Genomic DNA, 17,684 nt, shown 5'->3' on the forward strand with positions numbered 1-17,684 from the left:
GTAACAGTAAGAGCTCTGACATTTTTTTAAAAAGATGGAAAATGTTAAAATATTTTAAAATAATTCTTAGCCAAGCAAGACAATCACAAGAGATATTAGATGTAATTTTATTTATTTACTTTTATATTATTTATTTATTTATTTTTTGGCTGTGCCGTGCGGCATGTGGTTCTCTGACCAAGGATCAAACCTGTGTCCCCTGCAGTGGAAGCATGGAGTCTTAACCACTGGACCACTGGGGAAGTCTCAGATGTAATCTTAAATTGAATGAAAAACACATTATATGAAAATCTCTGGGATCAGTTAAAGTAGTGCTTAAAGGGAAATGTATAACAAAAAATATTTATATTAGAAAAGATAAATGCTCAAATCAATGACATAAACTTCAAATGTAACAACCTAGAAAAAGAAGAAATGGAACCCAAAGCAAGAAGAAAAAATTAATGGACAAACATCAATGAAACTGAAAATAGAAAAACAGAAAAACCAATAAAATCAGTTAGATATCTGAAAAGATCAATAAGATTGATAAACCTAACATCACACTGATCTAAGTACATAAATAATAAAAAAAAAGAAAGGACACAAAATACCAATTCCTGAAAGATACAAACTACCAAAACTCACTCAAAAAGAAATAGATTAATTGAACAGTCCTAAATCTACTAAAGAAATTAAGTTCTTAGTTAAAAGCTTCAAACAAAGAAAACTCCAGGACAGAAAGCTTCAATGACAAATTCTACCAAACATTTAAGAATTAAAACAGTAACAATTCTAAATAATCACTTCCCTCCACCCACACCACCCAGGGGTACACACACAGAAAAGGAAAATCATTTTAGGAGGCCAGCATTATCCTGATACAAAAAGACATTACAAGAATAGAAAAATAACCCTCATAAACATAGATGTAAAAATCCCCCCCAAAAAATTAGCAAATCAAATCTAACAATATAGAAAAGACAGATAATACATCATGACCAAGATGAGGTTTTTCCTGGAAATGTAAGCCTACCTCAAGATTTGAAAACAGATCATTACAGGGCTTCCCTGGTGGTGCAGTGGTTAAGAATCTGCCTGCCAACACAGGGGACACGGATTTGAGCTCTGGTCCAGGAAGATCCCACATGCAGCGGAGCAACTAAGCCCGTGTGCCACAACTACTCAGTCTGCAATCTAGAGCCTGAGAGCCATAATTACTGAGCCCACGAGCCACAGCTACTGAAGCCCGCATACCTAGAGCCCGTGCTCTGCAACAACAGAAGCCACTGCAATGAAAAGCCTGCGCAGCACAACGAAGAGTAGCCCTCCCTTGCCGCAACTAGAGAAAGCCCACGCACAGCAACAAAGACCCAACACAGCCAAAATAAATAAAATAAAATAAATTAATTAAAAAAAACCCAGATCATTATAGTTCATGGTATTGAAAAACAATAGAATCATTTCAATAGATACAGAAAAAGCATGACAAAATTCAACATCCATTCATGATAAAAAATTCTCAGCAGGGGCTTCCCTGGTGGCACAGTGGTTGAGAGTCTGCCTGCCGATGCAGGGGACATGAGTTCGTGCCCTGGTCCGGGAGGATCCCACATGCCGTGGAGCGGCTGGGCCCGTGAGCCATGGCCGCTGAGCCTGTGCGTCCGGAGCCTGTGCTCTGCAATGGGAGAGGCCACAACAGTGAGAGGCCCGCGTATCGCAAAAAAAAAAAAAAAAAAAAACTCAGCAAACTAGAACAGAACTTCCTTAACTTGACAAAAAAAAATGCCCAATGCAAAACCTAAATCTAACATCATATTAATGATGAAAGACTATAAGCTTTCCCCATAAGATCAGGAACAAGACAAGGATATTTGCTGTCACCACTCTTGTTCTGGAAGTTCCTGCAAGTACAATAAAGCAAGAAAAAAAAAGAAAGGCACACATGTTGAAAATGAAAAGGTATTAATGTTTCTGTTTGCCAACATGATTGGCCCAAGGAATCTCCACACATAATCTCTTAAAAGTAAAGAGTGCAGTCAAAAGTGAGAGAGTGGCATGGACATATATACACTACCAAACGTAAAATAGATAGCTAGTGGGAAGCAGCCACATAGCACAGGCAGATCAGCTCGGTGCTTTGTGACCACTTAGAGGGGTGGGTTACGGAGGGTGGGAGGGAGGGAGACGCAAGAGGGAAGAGATATGGGAACATATGTGTATGTATAACTGATTCACTTTGTTATAAAGCAGAAACTAACACACCATTGTAAAGCAATTATACTCCGATAAAGATGTAAAAAAAAAAAAAAGTAAAGAGTGCTTTAGCAAGGTTGTTGAAATGTAATTTATATTTAAAAATCAATTGTTTTTCGATAAACTAGTAAAAAATGAATGGATATTAATATTTTAAATACCATTTTCAATAGCACCAAATATTAAACTATTTAGTTGTAATAATGTGCAAGATCTGCATTCAAAAACTACAAAACAATAAAACTATGATAAGAGAAATCCAGAAAGGACTAAATATGAAGAGATAAACCACGTTCATGGAATGGAAGTCTCAGTACATTAAGATATCAACTCATCCCATATTAATCTATAGATTCAACACTATCTCAATCAAAATCCCAGCAGGATTTTCTGTAGGTACTGGCAACTTGATTCTAAACTGTTTATGGGAAAGCAGAGAAAGTAAAGAGCTAAAATCATTTTCAAGAACCAAGATGAAGGAGTCACACTAAATGATTTCAAGACTTAAGCTACAAATCAAGACAATGTGGTATAGTAAAAGGAGAAATACATAGATCAATGTAGAATCTAAAAAATGTCACACTCTTCTATCAGAAATGGACAGATACAGCAAACAGAAAATCAGGACACAGTTGAACTCAACAACACCATAAATCAACTGAATATAATTGATATCTACATACTACTTTATCCAACAACAGTAGGATACACATTCTTCTCAAAGTCACATGCAACATTCATCCATTCTGGGCCATAAAATACACCTTAACAAATTTAAAAGAATGGAAAACATACAATGTATTTCTTAGACCACAATGGAATTATACTTGGAGATCAAACAACATGCTTCTAAGTAATACATAAGTCAAATAAAAAACCTCAAGCAAAATTTAAGAATATTTTGAACTAAATGAGAATGAAGATATAACTTATCAAAATCTGTGGGATGCAGCACTCAGAGGAAAATTTATAGCACTGAATGCACATATTAAGCAAAGAAAAAAGATGCAAAATCAATAATCTGAGCTTCCAATTTAGGAAACTAGAAATAGAAGAGCAAATTAAATCTAAAGTAAGCAGAAGGGAAGTAATAAAAATTAGAGCAAAAGTCAATAAATTAAAATCAGGAAGTCAACAGAGAAAACCAATGAAACCAAAAGCTGGTTTGAAAAGATCAATTAAATCGATAAGCCTCAATGCAATCTGTAACAAAATCTCAATGAAGATTTTTTGCAGAAATAGAATGAAATCCATCCTAAAATTTATGTGGAATCTTAATAGACCTAAAATAGCCAAAACAATCTGGAAAAAGAGGAAAAAATAATGGAAGACTCACTCCCTGATTTCAAAACAAAGCTACAGTAATCAAAACAGTATGGTAGTGGCATAATGACAAATATATAGACCAATGGAAAAGAATAGAGTCCAAAAATAAGCCCTCACAGATATGATAAAATGATTTTTAACTAGGGTGCTAAGACTTTTCAATGGAGAAAGGACAATCTTTTCAACAAGTGGTTCTGGGAAAACTGGATATTCACATGTAAAAAATGAAGTCAGGGCTTCCCTGGTGGCGCAGTGGTTGAGAGTCCGCCTGCCGATGCAGGGGACACGGGTTCGTGCCCCGGTCTGGGAAGATCCCACATGCCGCAGAGCGGCTAGGCCCGTGAGCCATGGCTGCTGAGCCTGCGCATCCGGAGCCTGTGCTCTGCAAGGGGAGAGGCCACAACAGTGAGAGGCCCGCCTACCGCAAAAAAAAAAAAAAAAAAAATGAAGTCAGACCCTTACTTTACACCATATACAAAAGTGAACTCAAAATGGATCAAAGACACAAATGTAAGAGCTAAAACCATAAAACTGTTAGACAGAAACATAGGCCATAAGATTTATTACATTGGATTTAGCAATGACTTCTTGAATATGACGCGAAAGGCACAGGCGACAAAAGAAAAAAATAGGCAATTTGGAATTCATCAATATGAAAAAATTGTGTGCATCAAAGCACACTATTAATAAATCATATATAATGGATATTTGATAATCATGATAAGGGATTAATATTCAGAATACATAGAGAACTCCTAAAACTCAATAACAACAAAACCCAATTAAAAAATTGGCATAGGACTTGAATAAACCTTTCTCCTCAGAAGATATACAAATGGCTAATAAGCACATGAAAAAATGTTCAACATCACTATCATTGGGGAAATGCAAGCAAAGCAAAACCACAGTAAGATACCACTTCATACCCATTAAAATCATTATTAAAAAAAAAGGAAAAATAAAAGAACAGGTATTGGCAAGGATGTGGAGAAATGGAAATAGTTGGGTACTATTGGTGGGAATATAAAATGGTGCAGCCATTGTGGGAAACAGAATGGCAGTTCCTAAAAAAATTAAGTATGTATCATATGATCCAGCAATTCCATTTCTGAGTATATACCCAGAAGAACTTAAAGCAGGGATATGAAGAGATATTTTGCCATTCATGTTCATAGCAGCATTATTCACAATAGCCAAAAAGGGGAAACAACCGAGTGTCTATCCATCAACGAATGAAACAAAATGTGGTATATTCATACAATAGATTATTTTTCGGTCTTATAAAAGAACAAAATTCTAACACATGCAACAACATGGATGAACCGAGAGGACATTATGCTAAGTGAAATAAACCAGTCACAAGAAACAGAAATTAGAAAGGTGATTGCCAGGGGCTGGTGAAGGGGGAATGGGAAGTTACTGCTTCAGTAAAACAGAAACAGCTTCTGAAACAGAGTTTCAGGTTTGCAATACGAAAAAAATTCTATGGATTGACAGTGGTGAAGGATGCACAACAATGTGAAGGTACTTAATGCCACTGAACAGTATACTTGAAAATGGTTAAAATGGTTTCTTTTATGTGTATCTTAACACAATTTAAAATCAAGGGACTTCCCTGGTGGTGCAGTGGTTAAGAACCTGCCTGCCAATGCAGGGGACACGGGTTCAATCCCTGCTCTGGGAAGATCCCACATGCCACAGAGCAACTAACCCCATGTGCCACAGCTACTGAGACCACGTGCCACAACTACTGAAGCCCCTGCACCTAGAGCCTGTGCTCCGCAACAAGAGAAGCCACTCCAATGAGAAACACACGCACCGCAATGAAGAGTAGCCCCCACTTGCCACAACGAAGACCCAACGCAGACAAAAATAAATTTAAAAAAATAAAATCAGTAAGTAATTTTTAAAAAATGTCTTCCTACTTAAATTGCTCTTCCTGCTTAAATTACTTCTATTTTTCTGAGGAAGTACGCAAGTATTCTCAATAAAGGCTACCCCACTACATTATTAAAAAAAAAAAGTTTAATGAAACTTTGTATTCCAACAAAAAATGTCAATTGTAGCACAATGTTCTAAATAATTCCGAAATTCGAAGATAATTTCTTAAAGCAATTGCAAAGCAAAGTATTACAATCTATATATACTGTGGGTAAACAACTTGCTACTTTCTGATCTAAAACTTTTTGGGGGTCAAGCCAGTCATGTCATTTCCCTTTTACAGAATAGGACAGGTCTATCATTGTGAAATAAAGTTTTCAATGGTAGAGCCACCCTTGCCTATCTATCCACTAGTCTGCAAGTTACATGTTGAAAAGCAGGAAAGGGCAAAGAAATTAAGGCTACTAACTCTAAGATAAAAGAAACCTGTTAGTTAACAGGGCTTTATAAATCTAATGATGAGAAGAACCAGGCCAAAACAAGGTTAACAGAAAAGAATGAATAGTAAAGATGGATATACCAAAAAAAAAAAAAAAAAATAGAAGAGAGGTCAATTAAATTGGCAGAAAGAGGGCTTCTCTGGTGGAGCAGTGGTTAAGAATCCGCCTGCCAATTCAGGGGACACGGGTTCGAGCCTTGGTGCGGGAAGATCCCACATGCCATGGAGCAACTAAGCCCATGCACCACAACTACTGAGCCTGTGCTCTACAGTCCGTGAGCCACAACTACTGAGCCCACGTGCCACAACTACTGAAAATAGTAGTAGACGCCCGTGCGTCTGGAGCCCATGCTCCACAACGAGAAGCCATGACAATGAGAAGCCCGTGCACCGCGACGAAGAGTAGCCCCCGCTCACCGCAACTAGAGAAAGCCCGCACACAGCAATGAAGACCCAATACAGCCAAACATAAATAAATAAATTTATATTAAAAAATAAATTGGCAGAAAGAGATGTAGAATTTTTGCCTTGAAACATGAAAATCTTCATGAAAAGATTTTGGTATGCAGTCAGAATTTAATATAATTCAAAATACAGAGATGTCTAAAATTCATTTCATGGTATATATAAAGGAACTGGTTATAAAAATGTCACAGTGTGGCATGAACCCAGAAAACATTATCATAATGAAGATGCAGCATATTCATTTTTCTTTCACTCCAAGAAATATAGATTTTTGTGCTTAGTAGATTATGTTTAGAATAATCAGTAATCACAAAGGATTGTTATGAGTTTCAATAAATATCTGCATCTCTGTCAGTAAAAGGAATTAAGTTGGGGGAGGGAACTCAAATAGTACCTTTTGCATCATCAGAACCCGAAGCCAAGAGTTTAGGATCCATCAAATTAAAGTCAACACTCCAACACCTTTTCTCATGCTCCTGGATGGAGAAGGAAGACAAAGTAGTCTCAAACAGAATATAGATCTTAAAATAAATAAAGCAAAACAAACAAACAAACTTGATACCAATTTATCACTATGGTGGGAGGGAAAAGAACTGGCTATGAAAACAAATGAGATGCAAAGTAGCTCCTAAACTTTTTATATACACATTTACAAAATTACTGCTTTCGGAATTTCATTTGATACATTCTACAAATGCAAAAAGTCTGAAGAGATGCTTCAGAGAAGCATCTCTTTGTAAATACATAGGTATAGAAAATGCTAAATAATGACTTTAATTTGTAACTAAAAAACACATGGAGCTCTACAATTATTAAAAAGTGAAAATGTGATTCTTAAAACAAGTAACTAGTATCCTTATTTACCTGATAGACCTTTGACCTCTGTCCTGTGAATCCATCCCATAGGATGACGGTGCCTTCATAATCACTGCTGGCTAACAGGTTCTTATGGTAACTACTCCAACTGATACAGCTGAAAGAAAGGAATACTGTTAAGCCTCATTTTACATAAAAATAAATAACAATGGGTACAAAGAATTTTGATGTGTTCAGAAAGATTAAAACCCTTTCAAAATGGTTTACATGAGTTCACAATCATTATTCTGCCCACAATACATCTGGGAAGAAAGGTATCATATAATTCCCAGATTTTTCAATTGAAACTACCAAATTATGACCTGTAACCACTTTTCATGCTCGTCATGAGCTGGAAGATGGATATGATGAGCCTAAAGTTGCTACTGGCCATCCTTGATATGTGAGAAAAGCAGGTCTGTAAGTGAAGATAATAGAGGCCAAGGGGGCACGAACATGCCATGGCAGAATGACAGACCTAATCAGACTGTTTAGGCCCCTGGATCCAGTTGTGCCCAATCGTATAAACTAATAAACTGGTTTGAATTGGATTTCTGTATTTACACCCAAATCTTAACTAATATAAGTGTATGACTGAAATTTCAATTAAATGCATTTAACAGTTAGAATTAAACTTTTAACATTTATGGTTTCAGCTATTCTCAAATGTTTCAAAACTGAGAATGCAACATCTAAAAATACACTCTTTTGTTATTGAGCTGCATAAGCTGCTTATAAATTTTGGAGATTAATCCTTTGTCAGTTGCTTCATTTGCAAATATTTTCTCCCATTCTGAGGGTTGTCTTTTGGTCTTGTTTATGGTTTCCTTTGCTGTGCAAAAGCTTTGAAGTTTCATTAGGTCCCATTTGTTTATTTTTATTTCCATTTCTCTCTAGGAGGTGGGTCAAAAAAGAATCTTGCTGTGATTTATGTCATAGAGTGTTCTGCCTATGTTTTCCTCTAAGAGTTTGATAGTTTCTGGCCTTACATTTAGGTCTTTAATCCATTTTGAGCTTATGTTTGTGTATGGTGTTAGGGAGCGATCTAATCTCATACTTTTACACGTACCTGTCCAGTTTTCCCAGCACCACTTATTAAAGAGGTTGTCCTTTCTCCACTGTACATTCCTGCCTCCTTTATCAAAGATAAGGTGACCATATGTGCGTGGGTTTATCTCTGGGCTTTCTATCCTGTTCCATTGATCTACCTTTCTGTTTTTGTGCCAGTACCACACTGTCTTGATTACTGTAGCTTTGTAGTATAGTCTGAAGTCAGGGAGCATGATTCCTACAGCTCCGCTTTTCGTTCTCAAGATTGCTTTGGCTATTTGGGGTCTTTTGTGTTTCCATACCAATTGTGAAATTTTTTGTTCTAGTTCTGTGAAAAATACCAGTGGTAGTTTGATAGGGATTGCATTGAATCTGTAGATTGCCTTGGGTAGTAGAGTCATTTTCACAATGCTGATTCCTCTTTGCAGCTGTATTTACAATAGCCCGGAGATGGAAACAACCTAAGTGTCCATCATCGGATGAATGGATAAAGAAGATGTGGCACATATATACAATGGAATATTACTCCGCCATAAAAAGAAAAGAAACTGAGCTATTTGTAATGAGGTGGATAGACCTAGAGTCTGTCATACAGAGTGAAGTAAGTCAGAAAGAGAAAGACAAATACCGTATGCTAACATATATATATGGAATTTTAAGAAAAAAAAATGTCATGAAGAACCTAGAGTTAAGACGGGAATAAAGACACAGACCTACTAAGAACGGACTTGAGGATATGGGGAGGGGGAAGGGTAAGCTGTGACAAAGTGAGAGAGTGGCATGGACATATATACACTACCAAACGTAAAATAGATAGCTAGTGGGAAGCAGCCGCATAGCAGAAGGAGATCAGCTATGTGGCTTGTGACCATCTAGAGGGGTGGGATAGGGAGGATGGGAGGGAGGGACACACAAGAGGGAAGAGATATGGGAACATATGTATATGTATAACTGATTCACTTTGTCATAAAGCAGAAACTAACACACCATTGTAAAGCAATTATACCCCAATAAAGATGTTAAAAAAAAATACCCCATGAAAGGCCATCTACAATAAAGACCGTTATTTGATTAAATGAAAGAAAGAGGATTTTCATTTGGCAAAGAGAAAAACACTAACTACTAACCCCCACAGGGAAAAAGAAACCCATGTCTATAAAAAAGATATTCTGACGTATCCTCTGTATACAATTAAAGTGTTCACCATGAATGAGTAAGGAGTCTTACAAAAAGGTACCATAACAAACTCATACTAATTATAGATACTAACTGTTATATACACACTGCATTATGCCAAGGAAATAATGTAAATACCTGATTTTGGAATTGCAGGTCATTTCATTTTCAGGGTAATGAATATCCACCGCATCCTGAATGACTGTGCCATATTCATAGACTTTAATCTTCTTTGTAACCCCAGCAATTGCAAAGTAGTCACAATCCCGGTCAAATTCAATACTAAGAGCAAAAGTACATACGTGGGTCAGTTAGACTATTTACCTACCCTTGTGATGTTTACAGTGACAACATTTCAGAATTTGTTTTTTTCTATTTCTAAAGTGATTCTGTCTACAAGGATAATAGATATGCTTGAAATGCCCTCAAATTGTACTAGGCCTTATGTCCAGATTAAGTCATTATCAAGGCATATAAAATTACAAGTGGTGGAGAACTGTGCACAGCTACACAATTCTGAACCATAGATGGTTCCTGTGTTCCTAGTAACTTGACATGTTTTTCAATTTGGTTTTAGTAACCATATTACAAACAACACACCCAACTGTCAAGGCTAACAAGTTATACTGTAAAAGTAGTGAGGGAAGATTCAATAGTTTGGTATATTAAAAATACATTAAAAGAGAATTGCCAATAAATCTTTTCATAAATTCTAGCTATTTCCCTTCCTACCATACTGTGGGGATGATAGGATTTCACAATTTTTTAAGTTATTTTAATAAATAAATGAGTACACAAGCTGAATTACTGAAGCAATTAAGGAAGAGGTGATGACAAAAGGATAAAATACACATAAGAATGGAATCTTTGAATAATCATTATGTTTCCCCCAATCCATTTCTAATCTCCCAATCAGATATGATCTCTCTGATTTATGAACCACAAACAAACAAGGGAAAAACTAAAAATCTCTCCAATTCAAGTTACTTAGGAAATTCACCCCTTTCTTACTGACTTTTTAATAGAAGTTTCAAAATAAGTTACTTCAAAGCAGAGCACAAGGCTTTATTCACCTTTATAGACCTCAACTTGGAGTCCTAAAAAAGTTGCTACATAATCAGCAAGAATACTAAGTGACCTAATGGAATTAAGAGTAAAATGAATCATCACATACATTATTTCTCAATGAGTTAAGTATCTTTCTAGAAGTTTATTCATCAAATTCGAGAATACCTAAGAGTTCTTATTGATATTCAACTAATTATATAATGATAATAAACATTCATTGACCACTCACTAACTATAAGCACTGCACATATTAACTCATTTAATTCTCATCATAACCCTATGAGATAGGTATTAATTTATCCACATTTTACACATGAGAAAACTGAGGAATAGAGTTGAGGTAACTTGCCCAACGCGTCTTGTAAGTGGCTAAAATGATATGCTAGTACTCTGCATATTTCAAGCATTTACTAAATGCGTACAAATACCTACATGACATACTCTTCTGCATAGATTAACTGTGATATCCTTTTACCAAAAAATATATGGTTAGTTAATCATATAGTAAGAATCTTTGCTAAGCTGTTAATAAGGAAAATAAGGACACATTAAGAATACTTCCCATAAAAATACACTTTTAAATGCTCAGTTTTCATTATAGCTTTAAATCCTTCCTTCATTTTATAAATGTTTTAAAGGAATTTGATTAAATGTCAATGACTATTGCACAATTCAGCAAATGCTCCCTCCAATACAGTATGACTATGTAGCAAAGCAATAGATTTATCTGTACAACAATTTCAGCTGAACTGCTGTCTCAGCTAATGTCATCTGCCCTGTGGACCCTAATCCAACATAACTGTATCGATGGCAACTATTCATCTATGCCAACTCAATTTATACTCACAGCCTCATGCCACAGAAGGAGAAATATTACTGTGTCTGTCAAAGGACAGAGTTTTCAGAAACCCTATCCTTAACTTAGGAAATTTTGTTATGGCTGAGGCTTCAAGGGAATACCAGTTATGTTATCTCTAAATACTTTTCCTCCTCCTACAAACATGCATGGCTAATAAGTCAAAAACATTCCAAATGTTGTACAAGTAAAAGTCAACATGCCACTTCCAAATTATTTGTTTTTAATACAAAAAAAGTTTAAACACTAAGTTATTAAAATAAAAGTCAAAAGATACTGCAGGAAGAAAACTGGCATATAAATTAAAATGCTGTCAAAGGAATGGATTTGATGATATTAAATAACTGAGTCTATTATTTCTTCCTTTGCTACCCTGTTATTCAACACAGCTCTCTTTTTTCAACAAAGGTTATTTTTTAGCTATATCAGATCATTATTAACTCCCATACTAAAAGATTAACTTTTTGTTTTGACTTTACTGCTATCGTTTTCTTACATTCTGGTTATGTTTTCTTCTTAATATGTTAGTATTACAAGGACCTAGATAGTATCCTTTTTTAATATTCTAGGATATTGAGGTTCTCTGTAGTTTAAAAACAAGATTTTAATAGAAATACTGATCAAAAAGTATAAAGAATAGTATTATTTCTAGTAAATTCTGGTTAAAAGGAAAAAGAAGACAAACAGCTTCCTTTAAAAAAAAAATGCAAGTACTTCCACGTAATTAAGACTCAGAATTTAAGTACTTCCAAACATGAATCATTTGTTCCCAGCCTCACACAGATTTAATCATATTTGTTCCCAAAGAAAACAAAGTTAGATTCTAGAAACAGATCATGGAATAACTCAAAAGAATAATGTAGTTTTGAGGTGCAGAGAGCTAATTCAAAATAGATGGGTTCTTATTTCACAATACAGTATTTCAACTGTTTTAATTTATGAAATCTGATAAAACAAAAACAATAAACAATGATTAGTTAGGCTGAAATAAAAACAAAGTAAAAGGTAAACAAATTAAAACATACTTGCTTGTGCAATGAAATTCGAAAAAGAACTGTAAAGAGTCTTGTTATACAAAATTCATTTCTGCTATCCACTATCACCAGTAATAAAACAAGTGGCTTATGAAAGTTAATTGCAATAATAAATTCAGTTTCATAGAATTTTTTAAATTTAAAAAATAAACATTTTGAAAAATTATATGAATGGGGACTTAATTAAACATGAAAATAAACTGCATTTGTCTTTCACACTTGGAATGTTTCAACTGTTTTTAAAAAGTGATTTATTTAAGCAATTATAAAATGTAATAATTCAGCTGTGGGAAACTGGCTATATTCTTTGTCAAAAGGGCCATCAGTCACGTGATTAAGCATCAAGGCAACAGGCCACACAGGACAACTGATAAATGCATACATCTAGTACAGTGTAGCATAAAGCAATGTACAGACGTCAATATCTCAAGAAGGGAATTTTGTCAGTATTCCCACTGTCATATTTTTTTGTAATTATAAAACATGTATTAGCGAACAAGGTGAATTAATATCCCTGAACACTAGAATCCAATTTATCAAAAGAAAATGTAAAGTGGGGACTTCCCTGGTGGTCCAGTGATTAAGAATCCGCCTTCCAATACAGGGGACACAGGTTCGATACCTGGTTGGGGAACTAAGATCCCACATGCCGCGGGGCAACTAAGCCTGTGTGCCACAACTACAGAGCCCACGTGCACTGGAGCCCGCACGCTGCAACTACTGAGTCTGCACGCTCTGGAGCCTGAGTGCCACAACTAGAAAGAAGCCCACACGCCACAACTAGAAAGAAGCCGAGCGCCGCAAGGAAGAGCCCGCATGCCGCAACTAAGACCCGATGCAGCCAAAAATAAATTTAAAAAATAGAATGAAATAAAAAATAAATAAATAAAAAAGAAAATGTAAAGTGAACAAAGTTGTTAAAGGTCCAATTCATTACCATGTTAGCGTGCTCCAAGAGACAGGGGCTGCTATAATTTCAAGGAAACAAAGAAAGGTTCAGAAATGGCCTTTTTAATGAAAAGAAAAGAGCAGACCTTTAAAGAATACAAACACAGGTAAAGTACATAAGAACTGAGGTTATTCAACTGACTTTCTTCCAAATAAGTAGTATTGGCGAAAACTTCCATAACATAATTAACACTATGTGTCAAGCATTGTTTTAAGCACTTTACATAAAATATATTTAATCTTCAAATCTCTACTGTATAGATAAGGAAACTGAGGTATACTAAAGTTAAGTAATTTGCTCAAAGTTCACTGGATAATTCCAAGTCAAGTCATCTAGTTTCAGAGTCTATGCTCTCAATCACTATGCAAAACTCCCATTTTAATGAGAACAAAATGGCTAGTCTTCAAGGAACACACACAAAGGCAAGATAAACAGTAATAATAACATAATGGTACCTACTACATTTTATATATGATAGTAATGACATATCATAATTCATCCTGTGCAACAATTTAAATAGAGGGAGAAAAAAAGAGAGCAAAGTAGCCTCACAGGATTTATAATTAGTGGGAAAAATTTATTATTATTATTATTATTATTAAAATAAGCAAATGCCAAATGATAAGAACAAAACATGCCAGAGGAATTCAAGAGTCAATGATTATGAAGGCCCACTGGAAGAAAATGGATGATGCTTGAATATTCTCATCCATCAAATAACCAGCATGCCTGCTATGTGCCAAACACTGACCTAGCTGATGGAAAACCAGGATGCTAAACCAAAACACATTTGAGAAATTTGCATAAATATGCATTAACACAAACCTGGACTATTGCAATAGCCTCCTTACAAGTCTGCCAGTCCTGAATTTTATCTTTTCTAATCCACTTGAAGGACTGATATTAGGTAAAATTTCCTAAAACACAGCTCTATTCACATAATTATCTTCATTTACTACCATGAAAAATCCAAACTCCATTACCGAAGATCCTTCATAACCTGGCTTGAATCTTTTCTTAAAACTTATTTTAAAAAATACATATATGTATAGGCAATGGTTCAAAAAGTATACAGAGAAAAGCAAGTCTCCCTCCCAGTCTTGCCAAATAAGCACCCGACTGGCCTCCCTAGAGACAATTAATAGTTACAGTTTGTGCATCCTACTAGAGTTACCCTATGCATGAATAAGCATATGTGTATTCATATTCTTTTTTTTAAACAGATTGGATGATATTGTACATTCTGATATGCACATCACCCTCTTCCCCCCACCCCTAATAGTATCTTGACAATCATGTCACATCAGTACATATTAGGGCTACCTCATTTTTCCCCCAGTGGTTGCACAGAATTCCAACATATGGGTATATCATAAATTATTTAACCAGTCTAGCAAGGAACATTTACTATCTAGTTTTTCACTGTTAAACAATGCTGCAATAAAATAAATACCCTTCTATGTGTGTCATTTTTCACATATGCAAGAATATCCTTAAATATACCTGGATTATGAAGTGCTAGGTCAAAAATCACATGCTTTTTTTTTTTTTTTTTTTTTTTTAATTTATTTATTTTTATTTTTGGCTGTGTTGGGTCTTCGTTTCTGTGCGAGGGCTTTCTTTAGTTGCGGCAAGCGGGGGCCACTCTTCATCGCCATGCACGGGCCTCTCACTATCGCGGCCTCTCGTTGCAGAGCACAGGCTCCAGATGCGCAGGCTCAGTAGTTGTGGCTCACGGGCTTGGTTGCTCCGCGGCATGTGGGATCTTCCCAGACCAGGACTCGAACCTGTGTCCCCTGCATTGGCAGGCAGATTCTCAACCACTGCGCCACCAGGGAAGCCCTACATGCTTTTTAATATAGTTACATAAAGCTAAACCTTTCTCCATCCAGATTAACACCACTAATAATTTCAACTTCGTCTCTGAATGTTCCATTTATTTTCTAAATCTAACAGAAACGCAGCTCCTCCCTGAAAATGCCGATTCCCCTAAAGCCCTCTCACGTTCCATGTTCAAATAGACTTGGAAATAAAGTCAGTGTCCTCCTTGCTATGCACAGCTTCTTCCAGCCATTCTCCCTCCTCCCTAAAACCTCCCAGGCTCAAAATCTCCTGTAACTTTATATCATGTAATTTAATCCTTGTTACTCCTTCTACCAATCCATGAGTTCTTGGAAATTTTAACTTTCAGCTCAATATCACTCTCTCCAAATCTACCCTTGTCATAATTCTTAATCACTTCAATAATCACATAGATGATTATTCTAATACTCTGGTCTATCAGTTTCTTGACTTTCCCTTCTCCAAAGATCTTTTATTCTGCTCACTTCCATCTCACACAGCCATGATCATACCCCAGACTTTTTGATTACCAATAATTTCATTCCCTCCATAATTTCAATTTATGACACACTGCTTTCTGACAACCACTTCCATTTGCTCCAGCTAACTCGCTGGCTCCAACAATCCTTCAGGGCCTTTAAGCCCATGGGAACCTAAAAATTCACTGATTTTATCACCACTGTCCCCCTCCATGCCTTGCATATTCACTTTTTCTTTACCCACCACAAGTTATGTAGTCAATAATTAGGACTCCCTCACATATAACTCTGTACTCCTCTACCTTTTTTTTTTTTTTGCGGTACGCAGGCCTCTCACTGTTGTGGCCTGCACTGTGAACATGGCTAGAGAAAAAAACATGTTCTCCCATCACATTTTAAATGCATAATCACCATCCTCAGGTGGAGCCCTAACACTGCCTAGGTTTATGGTAAATTTCCCTTGTCCCATATACTTTCCCATTTGCTTAAAAGAAAGGTACATACTTTCTTCATTCTTTTCAAATTTCCCATATCTATTTCCTCTTAATCACTCTCAACAGATTATTTTGCTCTCTAGTTTATCAAAAACAAACAAAAAAAAGAATGAGAAGGTAATTTCCAAAGGCTACCACCATCACATCCTCTGGTCGCTCAGTGAAGGATCCACGCTCCTAGACCTGACCAACACGTCTACTTGTACACTAGATCCCAGCTTTGCTTGCTTACTCTAGGATTGCTTCCTCAATTCTCCACCTCTCTCCTCTATCATTCATTTCTTCCATTCTCCTGGATCTTTCCAATAAGCCTTTCAACATGTTTTCTTCCTTTAAGTGAAACACAAACAAAACATCTCTTACAACCCTAATTTTGTTTAGCTACCATCCTATTCCTTTCCTTTCTGATTGCAGAAATTTACCAAACGAGTTGTCCATACTCACCAATCCAATTCCTCTCCTCCCTTTCCCTTTAACCCCCTGGAATGAAGCTTTCACCTCCACCACTGAAAATGCTGTATCGAGGTCAACAATGACCTTCAGTTTACTAAATCTAATAGTCAAGTCTGAGTTCTTATCTTACTTGAATATCAGCAACACCTGACTTAGATGATCACTCCCTCCTCAACAGAGTTGATTTTTCTCCCACCTCACTGGCAGCTCCATCACAGAATGCATTGTTCATTCCTCCTCCTGTCTCCACTTTCACACTCTAGTATCCCAGAGCTCAGCCCTTGTCCCTCACCTCTTTTTAATCTCCATGGACTTCTTTGGGGAATCTCATCTAATCTGGAGGCTTTAAATATATACTAATGACTATCAAATGTTTATCTCACATACAAGACCTCTCTCTGCACTACTGGTTCATGCCTACTTGACAGCTCCAATATTAATGTAACAGGCATCTTAATCTGTCCAAAAATGATTTTCTGAATTCCCCATCAAAATCTTCTTCATCTTATTAACTAACCCCATCCCTCTTTTAATTAACTTTAACAAATCTTTCAGCCCAACCTTCAAAATACATACAGAATCTAACCACTTCTCACTGCCACCTCTCATCCAAGCTACCATTATCCCATGTCTGTATTATTATAATAGGCTCCTTATTGGTACCCCTGCTTCCATACTTGACCCTTACAGTCTATTTTCAAACAGGTCCAATCAACATTCCTTTGGTTCAAAATAATTTAATGGCTTCCTACCTGGTCTCAAGAAAAAGGCAAAGTGATTATAAAATGGTGTATGTGATTTGCCTCCCCCTCTCCCTTGTTCCAGTTACACTGGCCTTATGGTAAACCTAGGAAATTCCAAACCTAATCCCACCTCAGGGCCAATGCACCTGATAGTCTCTGACCCTGAAGTGGTCTAATATGTTTCAAACTGCAGCTTTCTACACTCTACCCCCTGTTTTGCTGAATTACCTCCCTCTGCTTTATTTTTTTCCATAGGATTTTAAAAACTTATATCCTGTA

General features: G+C 36.2%; 1 protein-coding gene across 3 annotated transcripts in view; it reads right to left on the reverse strand.

Moving 5' to 3' along the window:
- COP1 (COP1 E3 ubiquitin ligase) overlaps window positions 1-17,684 on the reverse strand; it is a 228,051-nt gene that overhangs the window by 69,566 nt on the left and 140,801 nt on the right. For all 3 annotated transcript variants that reach the window (XM_081225451.1, XM_081225452.1, XM_081225450.1), the window contains 3 exons: window positions 9,626-9,769; window positions 7,271-7,379; window positions 6,801-6,882 (listed from right to left, as the gene is read on the reverse strand). In XM_081225451.1, coding sequence (XP_081081577.1) covers window positions 6,801-6,882; window positions 7,271-7,379; window positions 9,626-9,769 — 335 coding nt within the window. The remainder of the gene's footprint in view (window positions 1-6,800; window positions 6,883-7,270; window positions 7,380-9,625; window positions 9,770-17,684) is intronic.

Source organism: Mesoplodon bidens (assembly GCF_964165515.1).
Source record: "Mesoplodon bidens genome assembly, chromosome: 2".
In the NCBI taxonomy this organism is placed as follows: Eukaryota; Metazoa; Chordata; class Mammalia; order Artiodactyla; family Ziphiidae; genus Mesoplodon; species Mesoplodon bidens.